Source organism: Echiichthys vipera (assembly GCF_963691815.1).
Source record: "Echiichthys vipera genome assembly, chromosome: 6".
Taxonomy (NCBI): domain Eukaryota; kingdom Metazoa; phylum Chordata; class Actinopteri; order Perciformes; family Trachinidae; genus Echiichthys; species Echiichthys vipera.
The window spans coordinates 14,009,530-14,027,486 of record NC_139831.1 but is presented as its reverse complement, the minus strand read 5'-3'; the positions used below and the strand labels follow the sequence as shown (position 1 = coordinate 14,027,486).

Below are 17,957 nucleotides of genomic sequence, written 5' to 3'. Positions count from 1 at the left end.
GAGCAGCAGCAGAGCCGGGGCACAGTCTGACCCGGGACACTATGAAGCTGACCGCGATGAGAGCCGCGACCCTCCTGCTGCTGCTGCTGCTGCTGCTGCTCTGCTCCTCCGGCGGGGGAGCGGAGCAGTCTGCTGCTGCCGTGAGACAGTATTACATAGCAGCTGTAGAAATCGGTTGGGATTATGTTTACCTGGACGATGTTGACCCACCGTCCGACCAAAGGTGAATATTTCTTTGTTTAGCCTTAATTAAGCAGCAGGATACTAAGCAGTCTGATATGTACAGTCAGCTTTGCTTTACTTTACCAAGAGACTACAAGCATGGTTGTGATTTGCAATTATTAGGAACTGGTTAAAATCAGTTTAGTGTAAATTAAGGTGGTTAATAATTAGACTTAGACGGGACCTTAATGCGCTGGTGAATTTTGGGATAATTGACTTCCATAAGTGGAAAGAAAACATCCAAAATACACATTTGGTATTTATTTGACTTTGTCTGTTTGTACCTGTAAATGTCTCCTGAATTTTAAAGTAAGCATTTGATAATGCATCGTATGCATATTCAGTCATAACACAGTAACATTGTAATACAAAAAAAATGTCATGGGGATTTCTATTAGTTTCATTTTCAACCTATTCATCTAGTGTCTGTTTGTAAGTGTTTCCTTGCAGATTTCTTTTGTATTTGATTGGTTTTGTTAATTTTTTAGGGGGAGAGCCAAAGATATTCCTCAAAAATATGTCAAGGCAGTTTACAGGGAGTATACAGATTCCAAATACACTGTCCCCAAGCCAAGGCCGCCATGGACAGGTAAATCTACTCCAGTTATTCTTGAATTTCTCTAAATTTAGTAGTCTACAGTCAAGACTTTTGAACACAAAGAACAGCACTTCAACACATTCAGAGACGTATATCTTCAGATTGATTTGAAATCAGGGTCATTTGACCTCTTTAAGAACGTTGTGTCCTCTGGTTGCAGGTATTCAAGGCCCGGTGATCGTTGCACGGGCCGGAGACAGGGTGGTGATCCACTTCAAAAACTTGGCCTCTCAGTCCTACAGCATCAGCCCTGTGGGGATCACCTACTGGAAACAGTCCGAAGGTACAGAGCTGAATGGAAGGAGCTGCTGTCATCCTTTGTCATCCTTCCCACATTAGTCAGCAGCATACATTGACTCATAATCTCATTTTAATGTGAAGTCCATGCAGATGAGTCAAGTGAAAAACGCTTAGTGGTCCAATCTCTCTTTTAAGTTACGGCTTTATGCAGAAATCCAAATCCGAGCCTCTTACTCACATCCTTTTTTTGTTGTTGTTGTTGTTGCTTAAGTCCGGGACAAAGAAAAAGAAAAGGCAAGGGTGTAATTGTCAAATTACTAGAATACTAATCAGAAGCGTATCAGAAAAAGACAGAATCATATCAGAAAAACTGACAGTGTGGTAATCATGAATGGTTTCTCATTAAAGTTGCCTCCTCATTCTTGAGAAATTCCAGCGAGCGTCGGTTATCATTATCTTGTGTGTGCAGATTTTGTGCAGCATGTCAGAGCCAAACGGTCAGTCTTACAGCATGATATCTTATTTTAGGTGCCTTTTGAATCACAATACCCGACGGCAACGGAAATATCCCTGATCTGAGAATCTTTTGATGTTTAATTCCCTTCTCAGAAGGTGTTGGCATGTGTCCTAATGCTGCTGTAGATCTAAAGCTGTCAGTTCTTGTAAATGCCTCATGTCTTCCTGTCACAGGGTGGATTATTCCTTTAATGGAGTTCATTGTAATCTGAAAAGCTGCACCTGTCGGGCGTTGTGAAGCAAAATCTAATCGATGTGTGATTAGATAATAAAAGCAATGATGTTAATTGATTATAAAGCAAGCCGTGGTGCTACGTACTGTGAAAGTATCAAAAGGTTCAATCCACAGGGGAATGTTTTTCAAAACATAAAGGCATGTAAACATCTTGAAATAGAAATCCAGAATACAAGTATGAACCTTAAAATGAGCATGTGAAGTGACTTTTAGTCTTTTTCCTTAAGGGAGGTACTTGTGACACCACTTTTCCTGCTTTCAACCCCTCTACTGCTGAATGAGTACAGAGGAGTCATGCTGCATCTTTTCTTTCCAGGAGCCGGGTATGATGACTCCACAGCGGGCCAGGAGAAGGATGATGATGCTGTCTCTCCTGGAGGATACTATGAGTACGTGTGGGACATCAGCCCTAAAGACGGCCCCACTGCCAGTGACCCGGAATGCCTCACCTACTCCTACTCATCCCAGGTGGACACGGTCCGAGATGTAAACTCAGGACTCATCGGTGCCTTGCTCATCTGCAAAACAAGTCAGTGTGTGTGAGAGGGAAAGGGAACAAAGACGGCATCTAATTTCACCCACAGACATAAGTTATGTCCCATTACGTCTTTATTTCGTTTGGTCACAAACCAAAGTATCGGACAAATACAAAATTCAACAGCATCCATTCAACCCAGGTTAAGAAAAAATACAGTGTAGTAGATCTAATTTCATTTCTTCATAATTAAAGTGTGCTATTTCTGAAATAGTTAGTACACTAATGGTGCACTAAAGGTTTACAACAATTAACTTCACTTTACTATTTTGTGACACAATAAAGATTCACCTAAAATAATAAAGTTTAACTTTGTGACTAATGTACAACTTTAATTTAAAATAGACTTTATTCCAACATTGTTTCAACTTCAATCTACAATCTATGTTACATATATTTCACTTAGTTTATTGTTTACTGTTTATTGTTTTCTTCTGTATCTATTTAGCTAAGAGTTTATTGGTTACCCTGTATTTTTTTAAACCTCCCTTGTGTTTTTGTAAGCTGTTGGAAACTGAATTTCCTCGTGGGAGTTCATCCCAAAGGGATCAATAAAGAGAAGTCTAGGTCTGAGTCTAACTTGTGTATTTTAGTATTTTAAGTGTATTTTAGTTTGATTTTAAGTGCAATTGAAAGTTTTAAATTCTAATAAATGATATTTTAAAATGTATTATCCCTACATTTTGGTTGAATTCTAAATATTTTTATTTACTTATAGTTGTAAAAAAATTGTATTCAAATATACTCAGAATAAAATGTTTTACAAAGTACAGCATTAAAAAAAGCTTTATTTAAGTGCATCTCAATATAGTCACTTATTTGCGTTTTAGACTATCTTTAGTAGCACTAATGATATTCCATTAGCATAGAAAGCACATTGTTAGTACATCACAAATGTCACATTTTATTTCATTAATTATTTGCACATTGAAGTAAACTAAGGACAGTATATCATCATTACTTGTACTCCAGTCTAATTTTGAGATTTTCACTCTACTAAAATGTCAACCATCATAGAAGTCACTGAAATTCAGTCACCAAATTTCTTCAAAAATCCATCCATAACAACCGATCCACAGATTGACTTTGCCACCCTTAAAGTGAAATGCCCTGGATAGAGACAGTCATACTGAACGGGGGTTCATCTCACGCTATAAAAAAGGAACTTAATAGGAAAAAGAATATTACATAATAAGACAAAGATACAGATGTGCTTGATACATTGCAAGAATATTTTCACATCTTGCCTCACATGTATTATGTGTGTGTCTTTTCCAGGTGCCTTCACAGACGACGGCCAGAGGAGAAACCCCGCGTTTGTCCTGCTGTTTGCAGTGTTTGATGAGACCAAGAGCTGGTACGGAGAGGTAGGTGAGATGATGAGCAGGGAGAAGTTCAAGAGGAGCACTGGCAGAAAGGAATACCACACCATCAACGGATATGTCAACTCTACGTTACCTGGTAAGGAGGCAGACTGGTGCAGAGGGGGAAGTTTGTTCCATAAAATGGTGTTGTAATGTTAAGTGTTGCTCACACTGTGCATCAGTGGGTGTGCTGTATGTGGTCTGACAGGAATCTGGGCCTCATTTTCTCTCTCTCTTTCTCTCTCTCTATTTATGTGCAGGCTTGACAATGTGTCAGGGCCGTAATCATGTGTTCTGGCATCTAATTGGGATGGGAACAGCTCCAGAAATCCACTCCATTCAGTTTCAGGATCATACTCTGCAGGTAATCCGTGTGTTCACAGAAAAAGTCATAGCAAAAAGATTTAAATCGTAAAGGAGGTATTTATTAAACTCCTAAATGAATTCTTTCACAGGGTAATTAATGCAAATGAATTAAATTAATATAGAATAAACAAATGCTACTTTAAGGTGATTTTTATTGACATTGAATTCAGTTTCAGAGGAATTACAGTAGTAGAGAGGTATATACAGTCTGTACACTGTTTGATCCACTGAACCAGGAGGTGATTAGCTTAGCTTAGCATAAAGACTTGAAGTAGAAGGAAACAGCTACCCTTGCTACGCCTAAAGTTACAAAATGCACCTTCCAGCATCTCTAAAGCTCACAAATTAACACATGTATTGATATTGTGCAGGTGATGACCCATCGTAAAGTCACTATGGAGGTGACCCCTATGACATTCATCACTGCAGAAATGAGACCTGCTACTATAGGCCACTTCCTTATGAGCTGTCAGATACATGCTCACCGCCACGGTAAAAAAGGACTCGATAAGTCTTTAATTAAATAAACTTCACCTCCTCTATTTAAACTTGTGTTGCTATTGTGCACTCCTGCTCTCTCCAGATGGTATGAATGCTTTTTTCACGGTGGAGAAATGTCCGGAGCCCGTTGCTCCTCCTGGACCTGACCTGCGTCACGTCAAACACGAGGATTACGGGGACAGCGGTGAAGACTACAACGACGAAGACGAGGATTTGTTCAACACCATAAGCTATCAGCCTATGAAACCAAAATTCCAAGCAAGAGCCAGCCGGGGACAGCCATCTAGAATCTGGGAGCATTACATCGCCATTGAAGAGGTCAACTGGGACTACGCCTCTCATCTCAAACCCACAGACAGGTAGGAAAGACAGAGGAGGGGAAGGGAGGAGAATAACAGGAAGTACACTGAATCGTTTCTTTTCTCTTTGACACATCAGTGAGTTGCAGTCTGGATATTTGCCGGCAGCTCCCCATCACCTGGGCTACAAGTATAAAAAGGCGGCGTATGTGGAATACACAGATGGATCTTTCACTCAGAGGAAGAACGCTGCCAACACACTGCTGGGTCCACTTCTGAAAGGAAAAATCAACGATCAAATCTACGTGAGTGAGGACAGAAAATATGTGACCTCACCTTTTGTGCACAATTTAATTTGAGCACCAAAAAAACGAAATGCTCAAGTATATAAAAAGAATGGGTCCTTGAAATCCTTAAAAGATTGCTGATTTAAGGTGAAGTTATCAAGCCTCTGAACGTTTTTGAAAAAAGACATGGGTCATTGAAAGCGCTTGAATTTATATATTTTGTGAAAGAATAGAAATTGAAGGTTTTTTTCAAAAATATTTTGTCTTATCAAAGTTAGTAAATGGGCTATGTTCTGCCATCTGCATAGGTGTCTCCAACAGTTTCCATGTTGGATCCTTGAACTTGAAAGAATTGGTCCTGGAAAGTCCTTGAATTTGTTGTTTAAGAAGGTGTGGGAACCCTTGATGTAGCGCTCTTTTTATGGATTTCTACTGATCTCCCATTGGTTTGAATTGTGTCTCCAGATCACACTCAGAAACCTGGCCAGTCGCCCTTTCAACATCTACCCCAATGGCCTAACCAAGATCTTTCCACTGCAGAGTTCGGCAAATGGTAAGCATAAGCAAGGACATAAGCTAACAGACTAAACTATTTAATAGTTAAAGCATTACCAGCAGTGCAAGCTTGCAAATATACTCAAAGCCTGTAATTGTGGCAACACAAACTGAATGTAAGATGTTTTTGTTTATTATGTTCGTTTCTTGGTGTTTAGTGGTCGTGTTCTCACTTCATTTCATTTTGCTGCAATTCCCCAAAGTCCCTGCATCAAAGTTGAATTAATTGATCTTAACACATCAAATTAAAAAGATGCAGAGAAGGATTTACACTCCATGGGAGTGCCCCCCAATGGGACGTTCAGCTACATCTGGAGTCTAACAACAGAGGATGGACCCTTGGAGGGAGACCCCCAGTGTCTGACCCAGCTGTATCAGAGCACCGTCTCCCCAGAGAGGGACTTGGCCTCTGGGCTGGTGGGCACCCTGCTCATTTGCAAGCACAACACCATGGACGACAATGGACGCCTGGTGAGAAGAGCGGTTCTATAATAATAAATATGCTCCACATCACACTTGTAGACACACTTTTGGAAAATTTGAATAAAAAAATTAAAATGCAAAAAGATGCAAGCTGCCATGTTGTTTCTCACTTGCACTAATGTAATATAATATTAAAATTGTCTCTTTTGCTGAATCTATTGTTGCATACAGTTGGGCCCAGATAAAGAGTGGAGCCTGATATTTGCTGTGTTTGATGAGAACAGAAGTTGGTACTTCAACGAAAACATGCAGAAATCCAGTCAAAAATCCTTAAACACCACGGAGCCTGATTTCTACAACTCTAATGTTATTTACAGTAAGTTCAACTGAGAGTTACGGTATATTTGTACGATTATGTCTTTGAAAACCTTGTTAGTGAAATAATCATCACGTCTGAGCACGCAGTAAAAAATGAACAGAATCAATGATGTGAGATAAAACTAGATGTGCTCTGAGCTTAACGGGGGATTTTTTAAAGCAGAAATAAGTTGTGAGCACGATAACCTGGTGAACTTCGCAGCAACAGTTACTTATTTATGCTTCCAGCAGTTACAGAGTAACATTATCATTCATTTGTGTTTCTGGCCCCCTGATGAATGTAAGTCTTTAGAGTCTCTTTTAGCTCTGTTTTTGATCCCCACCAACTCCTGATGGAGATATCTGGCTCTTTAGCTGCAAAATGCTCTACTATGTTCCCCAGCTCACGCTTAACTGTGTCTGTCGGCTGAGCAGGTAGCGCACGGGTACGTTTTCTGAGCTTTTTGCTGAATATAGAAGCCTGCTGCAGCCCAAAATGACGCTATGAGAGCAGTGAGAGTGAACACCAAAAGTTGCCTTCAGACAACTGAACATTTAACTCAGTCTCACCTTAAAGCTCCATAAAGCTAAGCGGCGCTTCTGATTCTGGTGTTGATTCTTTGAAGGTTCATTACTTTGAGAAACCTCTTTTATATTGTTTTAAAGTTGTCTTTTAATACATTATTCTAATTCTCTGTATTTATAAAATGTATCTCCTATGTCCACACAAACAGGCATTAATGTATTTCTTTTTTATTATTTGTATTATTGTATTGTTTGTATTATTCACTGAGCCATCAAATATATAGATTCAATTTAAAAACTGTGAATCTCCCTTTACCCTCAGGTATAAACGGCGTCATGTTTGGCGGGCGTCGTTTTGTGGTGTCTCAAAATGACGTTGCCTTCTGGCACGTGGCCAACGTGGGCACCCAGAGTGACTTCCTCTCTGTTTACTTCACGGGAAACCTCTTTCAGTACCAAGGACACTACAAGTCCGTCCTAACCCTCTTCCCCATGACTGGCATGACCGTTCCCATGGAAACTGAGCTGATAGGTAAGACTGGAGTCTAATTTGTTCGGTAACATTGGTGGGTGACACCAAATTTGAAGTAACTGACTAATTAACTAAATGTCAGTTCAGAAAAGAAGATTATTAAGTACAATTATAACTGTCACTTTGTCATTAATTTGAACATTTCTTGTTGGTCCAGTTTGCTCCAAATGTTAGCTAAACAGCACACTAAAATATGTTTCTGAAGACATCTGAGGCAAGAAGTAGGCAATGCAGTAACCTAATCACGATTTCTATTTGATCAGCGCTGCCTACCTCGACAGTACTTTGTGATCTAATTTGCATAAAGTCGAGTCGTCAACTAGCTGAGCCGTGTCCATCATGCAACGCATGCCGGATCTCCTTCTCTCCAGAGAAGATGAATAGGATCTGTAGACTTCAAATGGGAAATCAATAGATGCAGGTGTTTTGACGGGTCATACGCCACCAGTGTCTGTTGCTCTTAAGTCATATAAATTTTCTTCCCACAGGTGAGTGGGAGATCAGCGCCTATGACGGCCGCCTCAAGAACCGGGGCATGGGCGTCCATTACACCGTTCTTCATAGCGACGATGGATACCGAGTTGATCGTGATGGGGTTGAAGATGACATCTCTGACTATATTGATCAGATAGATCTACAGCCGAGGGGGAAAAGACCAGAAAATCGCACAATGTTAGTTAAAGTGTGTAAGAAACACCTTGCTGATAACAACACTCAATCAGTAAACACTTCAGAATGTCAGCTGAAGAAAGTGACAGTCGATGAAGAGGGAGGAATCCCGCAAGATATCTTGGAGGAGATAGAGAGAGATGAAGAATGGACTGAACATGTTTCTGGTAATGGTACTAAACCTGGAGGAGAGCGCACAGTTTCTCACAATGGGACTGAACCTGGAGGAGAGCAGACAGTTTCTCACAATGGGACTGAACCTGGAGGAGAGCGGACAGTTTCTCACAATGGGATTGAACCTGGAGGAGAGAGCACAGTTTCTCACAATGGGGCCGAACCTGGAGGAGAGCGCACAGTTTCTCACAATGGGACTGAACCTGGAGGAGAGCGCACAGTTTCTCACAATGGGACTGAACCTGGAGGAGAGCAGACAGTTTCACACAATGGGATTGAACCTGGAGGAGAGCGCACAGTTTCTCACAATGGGACTGAACCTGGAGGAGAGCGGACAATTTCTCACAATGGGACTGAACCTGGAGGAGAGCGCACAGTTTCTCACAATGGGACTGAACCTGGAGGAGAGCGGACAGGAGAGGGAGGTGGCAGGCAGAGAAGACAGGCAGAAGGCTGCTGCACAGATGTGGATGGAGCCACCGAAGATGGAGGAACTGGGATGGAGATCGAAGAAGAGGCTGTGGACAAGGCTGGAGCCGAGGAAGAAGCTGGGGAAAGGGGTGAAATGTCAAATGTGGGTAATGGGACAAAGAGAGAGCTTGAAGAGAGCAATGAGATCTTACTGAACAGCAGTCCACAGCTGAACGAGAAGATTTTAAACGCAGTGCTAAGCCATTCAGAAGAGATGGATCGAAACTTAATATCACAAAACCACATTCAGTCTGAACCTGAGCGACTTACAGCTGATCTGCTGGATCTGAAATACAACTACACTGCTGTTGATAACAACAACGACACAACAGGGATTGATCTGTCCCTCAAGTATGATGATTATGATGACTACAGCCAAGAGGTAGTCATTTCTGTACTTCATAGCTTATATATACAGTATATACGTACACTCACATTTGTTGGATACTATATGTCACTAATTGAAACCCGCCCCTTCACCCACGATGAATGCTAAATTTTATTTCAGGGGAACGGGACATCAGATATATTTGCCACGGATTACATGGACCTACGCTCGGGAGAGACCAGATATCACCACTACTACATTGCTGCAGAGGAAATCACCTGGGACTACGGCATCAGAAAACCACATCAGCTCCTCAAACCCAGGTAGGAATAGTATTTTATGCAGATGATCTTTAAGTTCAAGTTTATTTATTAACACAGTTTAAGAAGTTTTACCTAAGTAAATGATGTGAGTACTATTTTCCCCACAGCTTGTTTGTTTAATCTGTACTCAAAAAGAAACGTAAAGATGAAAATGAATTAGAGTTAAATAACTCTTTTCATGTCACTCTCTTCAAGAAGTGAATCTGTCTATTTTTCTTTAAGATTTTTTTCTCCTCGTTTCTCATGACTCGTTTATAACTTTTGGCATCGTAATATGCTCATGTTGGCATGATAAAGAGATGCAATAGTTATTCACATACTCATATATGTTAGCATGCTAACTGTAGGTATATTAAGATGTTAATGTTGGTGCGTTAGCATGCTAATGTCCGTGAAGGACCCTTTTGATTTCAGGGACAACACTAGATTCTCTCTGCTGCCACCCTCAGGCCAAACCGTGATGGAAAAGCAATTTATCTAATGTTATTTTCTATCCAAAAGTTTTGGTTTGTGGTGCGTAACAGGTCCTGCTTAGTCTTGTTTCTCAGAACTTGGTGATGCTTTCAATGAGTTGGTTCATGAAAAGCAATATCCACAATTCTGACAACTAAGTTTTGGGGAAAAGTCAACAACAAACAGTTAAAGAACGCAAAACGTTTCACAATTATGTGACAGAAAAAACATTATTTATTTCTAAAGCAGCAGTTTTGACACAATAACTGTCTTTAGAGAGATGCGTCGAGGGATGAGGAAGTTCCTACCAGAGTATAAGAAGGTGGTGTTTCGAGCCTACAGCGATAAAGACTTCCTACTTCCTGTAGGTAGAGGAGAGCCCCAGGAGCACCTGGGGATCATGGGCCCTTTCATCCGAGCTGAGATTAATGATCTCCTTACTGTGAGTGATACTGTCGCTGAGCAAAATAAGAGATAACTGTCTCTGATTTTGTAAAAATACATCCTTACTTTTTATTGCTGCTAACTGTACGCTGGTGGACCTTGGTAACCAATTTTGTTCTTTCATAACTTAACATCTTTGAATGACAATAAACTTTCCTTTCTGTCTTATTCAAGGTGGTCTTTAAGAACAAGGCATCCAGGCCTTACTCCTTTCACCTTCAGGGAGTCTATGATCGCAGCCAGGGGGCCGGCTTTGGCCAAACCCATGCCCTCTCTGCTCCACCCGGGGTCCCAGGAGAACCTGTGGCTCCTGGGGAGGCGCGGACCTATAACTGGAGAGTAACCAAGAAACAAGGACCAACCGACACTGAATTTGACTGCAAGACTGGGGCGTACTACTCCACTGTCGACAAGGTCTGGAAATGTCTTCATGTTTAGCCTATTCCAACTTTATCCTCCTTGCACAGCATGTACTGTATGTCTCTGATCATTTATATAAAAACCATATTCCAAGGCAAAGCAAGTTTATTTATACAGCACATTTCAGCAACATGGCAATTCAAAGTACTTTACATAAAACGTTATAAAGCAATTAAAAACATTGCAAACCAGTCATTATAAAGACATTAAACCAGTATAACATTCAAGAATAAAGTTACAGTGCAGTCTTATTTGATTTAATAAAAGGCAGTGTTCAGCATAATTTTGTATTCTTTAATTCTTTGGCAAATAGATTTTTTTTGCACGGAAATGGATTAGCTTTTCTTTTTCAATTCATGCTAAAAATCTTGAGCTATAGTTACATTATCGGGAGAAAATAAGTATTTCTGTGCTATGTTCCAGGAGAGGGACCTTCATTCGGGTTTGATCGGTCCACTGGTGATCTGTAAGCCTGGTACCCTCCAGACTCGTCAGAATACACAACGAGACGTCCAGGAGTTCGCCCTTCTCTTCCACACCTTTGATGAAACTAAAAGCTGGTATCTTCAGGAGAACCTGCGGCAGTACTGTGCTCCACCCTGTCAGGCCAACACTGAGGACCCCTGGTACCACACCAGCAATAAGTTTGCAGGTGGAGAAAATAAGGTTGACTGTCTGTAGTCCTAAACTTTATAAAAAAAAAAAAAAATCTCATAAATAATGGCAACTTTTTTCCATAGCAATAAATGGATATGTGGCCGAGACACTTCCTGGTCTGTTGATCGCCCAGCACCAGCTCGTCAGGTGGCACCTGCTGAATGTTGGAAGTGACGGAGAGTACCACGCTGTGCACTTCCATGGTTTGCCTTTCACTGTTCACACTGAAAAGCAACACCGTATGGGGGTCTACAACCTCTTCCCCGGTAAACACACATAAACACATTGTTTCATATTCATATACTTTATCAAGTATATTTAAATAGACATACATTACACCTCACTCTTGGAAACTCTCTCTCCTTCTCATGTATTACACCATAAAAACATGCAACACATAAACAGACGTTTACCTCTGTATTTGCACAAACATTTTGCCCATTTGAGGTTCAGGTACAGAGAGCCGATATTTTTCCAGTTATTTTTTTACAATTATTCACCAGTCTGATTCTGATTTTATTCCACAGAGACATTTCTATGTTTTTAAACAATACAATTAATATATATATGTGAACCAGAGGCTTCATTTAATATCAAGTTTCCTGGGCTATTCCTCGCAGCGTTTTTTACCTGCTGAAAACATTACACCATAGAAAACAAGCTAGCTCCTGTATTTTTCCTAAGTCTGTTTTAAATAATTAGCTTAGTGGCACTCTGAAATCCTTATTCTTGACTGTTATTTCCTGTGTTGCATTGCTCTTTGTCACCCAGGAGTGTTTGGCACGGTGGAGATGACACCCCCCAGAGTTGGCACCTGGCTGGTGGAGTGCACTATAGGAGAATACCAGCTGGCCGGCATGAGGGCTAAATTACTGGTTTATAATCCACGTAGGTACACACGCTGTCATCTTTGAAAAACATGTATATATTATTAATATTTATTATCTACTATGATTTATATTCTGATAGATAATTAGAGCAGTAATAGTGGATGTACTGTAGTTGATATTTTAGGCCGTGCGAGAAGCAATGTCAGGATGAATCCATTGACTTTGGTGTTCCCCTTTTCTTTAAGGGACAAACTTTTCCAAAAATCCAGTTCAGTTTTATTACTTACAGTTGTATGTAATGCCAACACTCTTGTCAGTGCACTTCTTCTTTCATCACATTGTATGAATTATGTCAGAGGCTTTCCCCACATTTTCTACATTATTTCTATAGTATTTCGTAATTGTGTAATTTATGCAGACTTCCCATATAAGTGGAATATCTGAGGTAAACTTGTAGAGTCACACATGTCATCATTTCCAGAAGTGTAAAAATAAACAGTGTATAGTTCTGTACTGTCCAGGTGTATTAAGTGCCCAGAAATGGATTTGGGGAATGAATTATGGTGGAATCTTCTCATACTGACATGCAGGATGTGTCACGCCTCTGGGGATGAAATCAGGAAGGATCGAGGATTCCCAGATCACAGCATCAGATCACATTGGTAAGACAGTGTTTTTCATTTGAAAAGGGCAAATCTACCAAGAAGCTCCTCGATATGTGTCAATATTTTAAAAGAGAGGAAGTGCTTACCACAAATACCCAGTGCACTGAAAATGAAAACACCCGAGTCTTGTGGCCACCAGGCAGCTTTATGAAATCTGAAAGCCTGAAAACAAACCATGTTGAGTTTTAACAATGTTTACACACATGTGTCCAGGTAACTGGGTGCCAAGGCTGGCGAGACTGGATCAGACTGGTTATATTAATGCCTGGATAGGCAGAAACCAGATGTCATGGCTACAGGTAAGATTTCTCCTTTCTCCTGTTGACCTCTGCGCAGCATTTACTGTGCTACACTATGTACTGTCCAGTGGGCCTAATGCAAGATCTGAATGAATATGATCTTTATAATGTGTCAAACAGAAACAGAGCACAGTGAAATGGAATTTGTGTTTTTAGGTTGACCTTCAGAGGCCCACCCTGCTGCACGGCGTGCAGACACAGGGAGTCAGGTCAAGGCTGAGGGACAACTACATTGCAATCTTCAACGTCTCCTACAGTCTGGACCAGGAGACGTGGACCACTTATAGAGGAAACAGAACCAAGCGCAAAGTACGTCCTCTACTGTGGTACACACGTGCTGTATATCTGTTACAGTTCGAGTTACAGCAGTAGAAAGATTGCTCAAGGACAGAGAGCGTCCAAGAGAAAAGAAACTAGAGCACAGACAAGACAGCACTGTCATCACATCCGTCACGTATATCACGTAGATCTGTTACATGTGATGGGTCCACAATGTTGTCTTGTCTTGACAATCACAATGGGAACTCTCACTTGTGGATTCACCGTCCAAGGGATTTGAAATCAGCTCGACCAATTATCCAACAAGGACTGCTCACCTGTTGTTGTTGGTTTGTGTGTGTGTGTGTGTGTGTGTGTCTGTGTGTGTCTCTGTGTGTCTGTGTGTGTTTTTGCTCTGTTTGACTCTGATGAAGACAGTATTGTGAAAATGATAGTCTGTTTGCACAATTAAGGGCTGCAATTTAATGTGTGCTCCAGTCCACACTTTTCCCTTGGAAGGATACGTAATGTGTATTTATGTGAAATTACTATAATTTACTATTACTACTATTTTGAAATGTTTATAAAAGCAGCTTCAGATGAACCTTCTCCTCCTGAAGACTCGTAGATTACACAGAAAGTAAAACCGAACTTATCTGTTTGTGTGGCTCTGTTTTAGGTATTTTATGGCAACATGGACAGCTCCAAGGTGAAAACCAACACCTTCTCTCCACCGTTTGTGGCTCGCTACATCAAGATTCAACCTGTAAACTTTGTGCAAACACCTGCTCTCCGTCTGGAGCTGCTGGGCTGCGATCTCAACAGTGAGTTGCACCGACAGCAGTAGAATTTATTCCCGTAGTTACTTCTTCCTGTTCTTGTTCATCTTGTTCTAATTGTTTTTGCTCTTGCTGTGTGTGTGTGTGTGTGTGTGTGTGTGTGTGTGTGTGTGTGTGTGTGTGTGTGTGTGTGTGTGTGTGTGTGTGTGTGTGTGTGTGTGTGTGTGTGTGTGTGTGTGTGTGTGTGTGTGTGTGTGTGTGTGTGTGTTTGTTTGTGCGTGTGCGCGTGTGTGACACCAGGCTGCTCTCTCCCTCTTGGGCTCCAGAAGAGGCTGATTCCTGACACCAGCTTTAGTGCGTCCTCATTTTATTCATCCCTTCTGCGTAGCTGGAGCCCCAGCCTCGCCCGCCTCCACCAGGAAGGCAGCGCAAACGCCTGGAGGCCAAAGGTCAGTTCAAATACTCTACATACTATGTAGCTTATACCCAAGTTAAGGGTAACTTGAAAGAATTAATTACCATTTATGCTTTAGGCTTCATGCGTTAGAAGAGACATGTTTGACACCACCCTCATATTTATCCGATAAACCAGGAGTAGGTTAGTTAAACTTAGTATGAAGACTGGCAGCAGAGGGGAGGGTTGCGTCTATTATAGGTAGGGTCAAAAGTGTGCTCTATTGTAACTACACATACAGTGATATCAGTGCTGTGTGTTTACTTGGATTTTAAAGATCCTATTTTATGTTCACTTTCAGGCTCATACCTGTATTTTGGGTTCCCTCCAGAACATGTTTTCATGCTTAATTTTCCAAAAACACATTATTTTTCTCATACTGTCTATCTGAATCTTCCTGTATTTCACCCTCTGTCTGAAACGCTCCATTTTAACGCCTGTCAATGATTCCGGGTCTCCCTCTGCGCTCTAGGCATCTCTGCACCGTCATTGCAGCCTGGGAATGACTGTAACATCACTTTCTATCGAATATATAATTAAGTTGTGACATCACAACGGTACTGAAGTCCCGACGGCTCGGTTAGAGGCACAGTTTCTGAATACGGACTGTATGGATTTGGTGGATAACACCTTGACCCGCTTTTATAATTTAAATAAACACAAGGAAATATCTCTTTTTGTTTACAATATTGGACCTTTAAGCTCAAAACTATAAACACTGAACTAAGAGTTGTTGTTTTTGTAAATCGATCAATAGTTGGAAAAAAACTTCCCTTTTGTCTTCTTGAGAAACAACAAAGTGATAGAAACCACTGATGTGCATCAAAGGCTAATCAACCTTTCACTCTCCTCTCTATCCCTTTTGTTATTTTGCTCTGTAGTTCTTCCTCCTCCCCTCCTTTGCTTATCACTGTCACATTTTGCAGCACTGAACTGTAGAGGAGTGATCTGTTACACTGTTGAGTTGTTATTAAAGGTCAGATGCCAAACAGTAGCACTTGTGATCCAAGAACAGAGGTCAGTCACTGTGGTCCAACTCCTGGAATAGCGCCCCGAAAGAACTGCAGGGCCAAGAGTAGCTTTAACAGGAGCTGCAGCCAGCTTGAAGTCTTCCATCGTTCTCAACATCTGAAGTCTAAACAGGAAAACTTGCAAATGTGTTTGAGAAAACACACTCAAATGGGATGAACTTGATTTACTTTTCCTTGTTTACTTGCTCTCAACACTCACTTTTAACGTTGAGTCGTTTTCGTTTGTTGGGGCTTTTCCTTAAACACTGCTAAAAAACAAATGTTTTCATGAATGTTAAGGGAATCAAAATGAAAAAAACTCCCCACATTAACAGCTGGTTGATGTTTTGGCTCTTTCTGTGTGCAGCCACATCATGTCAGTGGAAAAAAAGATGCACTGCCAGAAACACTTTCCTCGTTATGAGTTTCCTAATCGTCCAAGAGCAATGTGGGAGAGGAAGTGTTGTGGTGTTCCCTTTGGCCATCCCTACATCTGCTTTTGTTTTTCCTTTGCTTTGTCTTCGACTTCATTCAGAAGCTGAGGCTGTATTACAGAAACTCCTAGCGTTAGACTCGTATATTAACTTAAGACTAAGATAACTTCTTATGACTGACTCGAACGGCACTGTAGCCACACTTTCTACCTTTATAAAGTATAGTTGTGACACCACAACTGTACGGAAGTCCAGACAGTTCACTTAAAGTTTCTGAAGTGTGTGTATTTTTCTGTGGATTGATTATTTTGATACTTTCACAGTATCTATTTAGCACTTGGACCTGTTTTATAATTTAAAAAAGAAATGGAAATCTCACTTTTTACAATATGAGATCTTCACTATTTTCCTTTCTGAGATCTAAACATGTTTCCTCTGCCCTTTTCACGCCAGAACAACAACCCCCATGAGTGGCTGCAGGTTGATTTGGGGAATCTAAGGCGCATCACGGGGGTCGTAATCCAAGGAGCACGGTCACTGTTGACGCAAATGATGGTGACGGAGTTCTCAGTGACCTTCAGTCATGATGGACACTCCTGGAGCAGTGTTTTGGAGCCGAGCTCTCAAAGAGAACAGGTACACATAAACAGGCCGGTCTCAGGGATGCAGCAAACATGATCCTGGTTCCTTTCTGACTATGCAATGACTAACATGTTCTTCAATTAATCACTAATGTAGATTGCCTACTCCATCTCATAGTTTCCCTTACTGTTACACATGTGAATGAGTCACTTTGCATGAAGGAGCTGATGACCAAAGGAATTCTAATAAATCCTATTCCTTTCTACAGATCTTCACAGGAAACAATGATTCAGACAATGAAGCTCTTACCCTATTTGACCCTCCTCTGTTTGGCCAGTACCTCCGCATCCACCCGCGGGGTTGGATCAACCACATCGCCCTGCGTCTGGAGGTCCTGGGCTGCGACACACAGCGGGGGCTCTGACGCAGCAATATTTTCGTGGCATAATGTATCCTGGTTTGACTTTGGAGTAAGCAATGAAAACAGCTATTTTTTATGCTGAGCACTTCTTAAGTTATATATTACATGTCTGTTTGTACAAGAGAAGCTATGTTATTCTGTGGCCACCACTTTGTTTACATTTGCACCCTTTTCACGATTTGAACGTTTCATTCAGAAACAAGCACATCTGCTGTTGGTAGAAAAATATATATTTGGGGTTTAAACAGAGCCACACAGTATTTGCTTTGCTTTAACTACAGAACATACCTTTTGAATGTAAGCGTGTGTAAATATTTCAGATGGATGTATAATGTTTGAATGGTTTATGTATATTGTTGGAAAAGTTTGTATTGATGTATTTTTTGGCTTTATTAGAGTTTATATAAACATTAAATCTCAAAGGGTTTCACTGGCTTTTTATTTCATGTTAGGTCTTATGTAGACAGGACACACACTTCTGTTGCAGCACATTTACATAAACAGTCGTGTGTGCTTTCAAAACTCAAGTTCAGGTGTGTGTTTGAACATTTGAACAGCTTCAAACAAACATATCACTTCCAAGCTCTCGATGCACCTCTTCCTGTCAGGTTCTTCATTTCCATGTCAGGAAACGATGTAATGCTTTCTCCTCTTCGGTTCTGTTTTCTCCCCTCGTTCCAACACATTATCTCGGTTCTTTCCTCGTCCCATCCGTCTTTAATCTGTCCAAA

General features: G+C 41.0%; 1 protein-coding gene across 2 annotated transcripts; it reads left to right on the top strand.

Moving 5' to 3' along the window:
- Positions 1 to 56: 56 nt before the first annotated feature.
- Positions 57 to 17,564, top strand: f8 (coagulation factor VIII, procoagulant component; the record flags this gene model as incomplete). 2 transcript variants are annotated; one of them, XM_083915016.1, is made up of 28 exons in its annotated part: positions 57 to 223; positions 711 to 811; positions 981 to 1,103; positions 2,128 to 2,340; positions 3,625 to 3,807; positions 3,971 to 4,074; positions 4,448 to 4,568; positions 4,660 to 4,936; positions 5,016 to 5,181; positions 5,629 to 5,716; positions 5,972 to 6,189; positions 6,373 to 6,517; positions 7,346 to 7,555; positions 8,044 to 9,251; positions 9,378 to 9,520; positions 10,250 to 10,415; positions 10,592 to 10,831; positions 11,261 to 11,489; positions 11,578 to 11,760; positions 12,266 to 12,382; positions 12,915 to 12,986; positions 13,203 to 13,288; positions 13,445 to 13,597; positions 14,226 to 14,370; positions 14,626 to 14,774; positions 16,677 to 16,859; positions 17,074 to 17,262; positions 17,321 to 17,564. In XM_083915016.1, the coding sequence occupies 27 exons, from the start codon at positions 57 to 59 to the stop codon at positions 17,227 to 17,229; spliced, it is 5,346 nt and encodes a 1,781-aa protein (XP_083771142.1). In that variant the 3' UTR covers positions 17,230 to 17,262; positions 17,321 to 17,564. The 2 variants fall into 2 exon arrangements, with proteins under 2 accessions (XP_083771142.1, XP_083771141.1); XM_083915015.1 differs by having other exon boundaries at positions 17,074 to 17,564.
- Between the last annotated feature and the right edge of the window lie 393 nt (positions 17,565 to 17,957).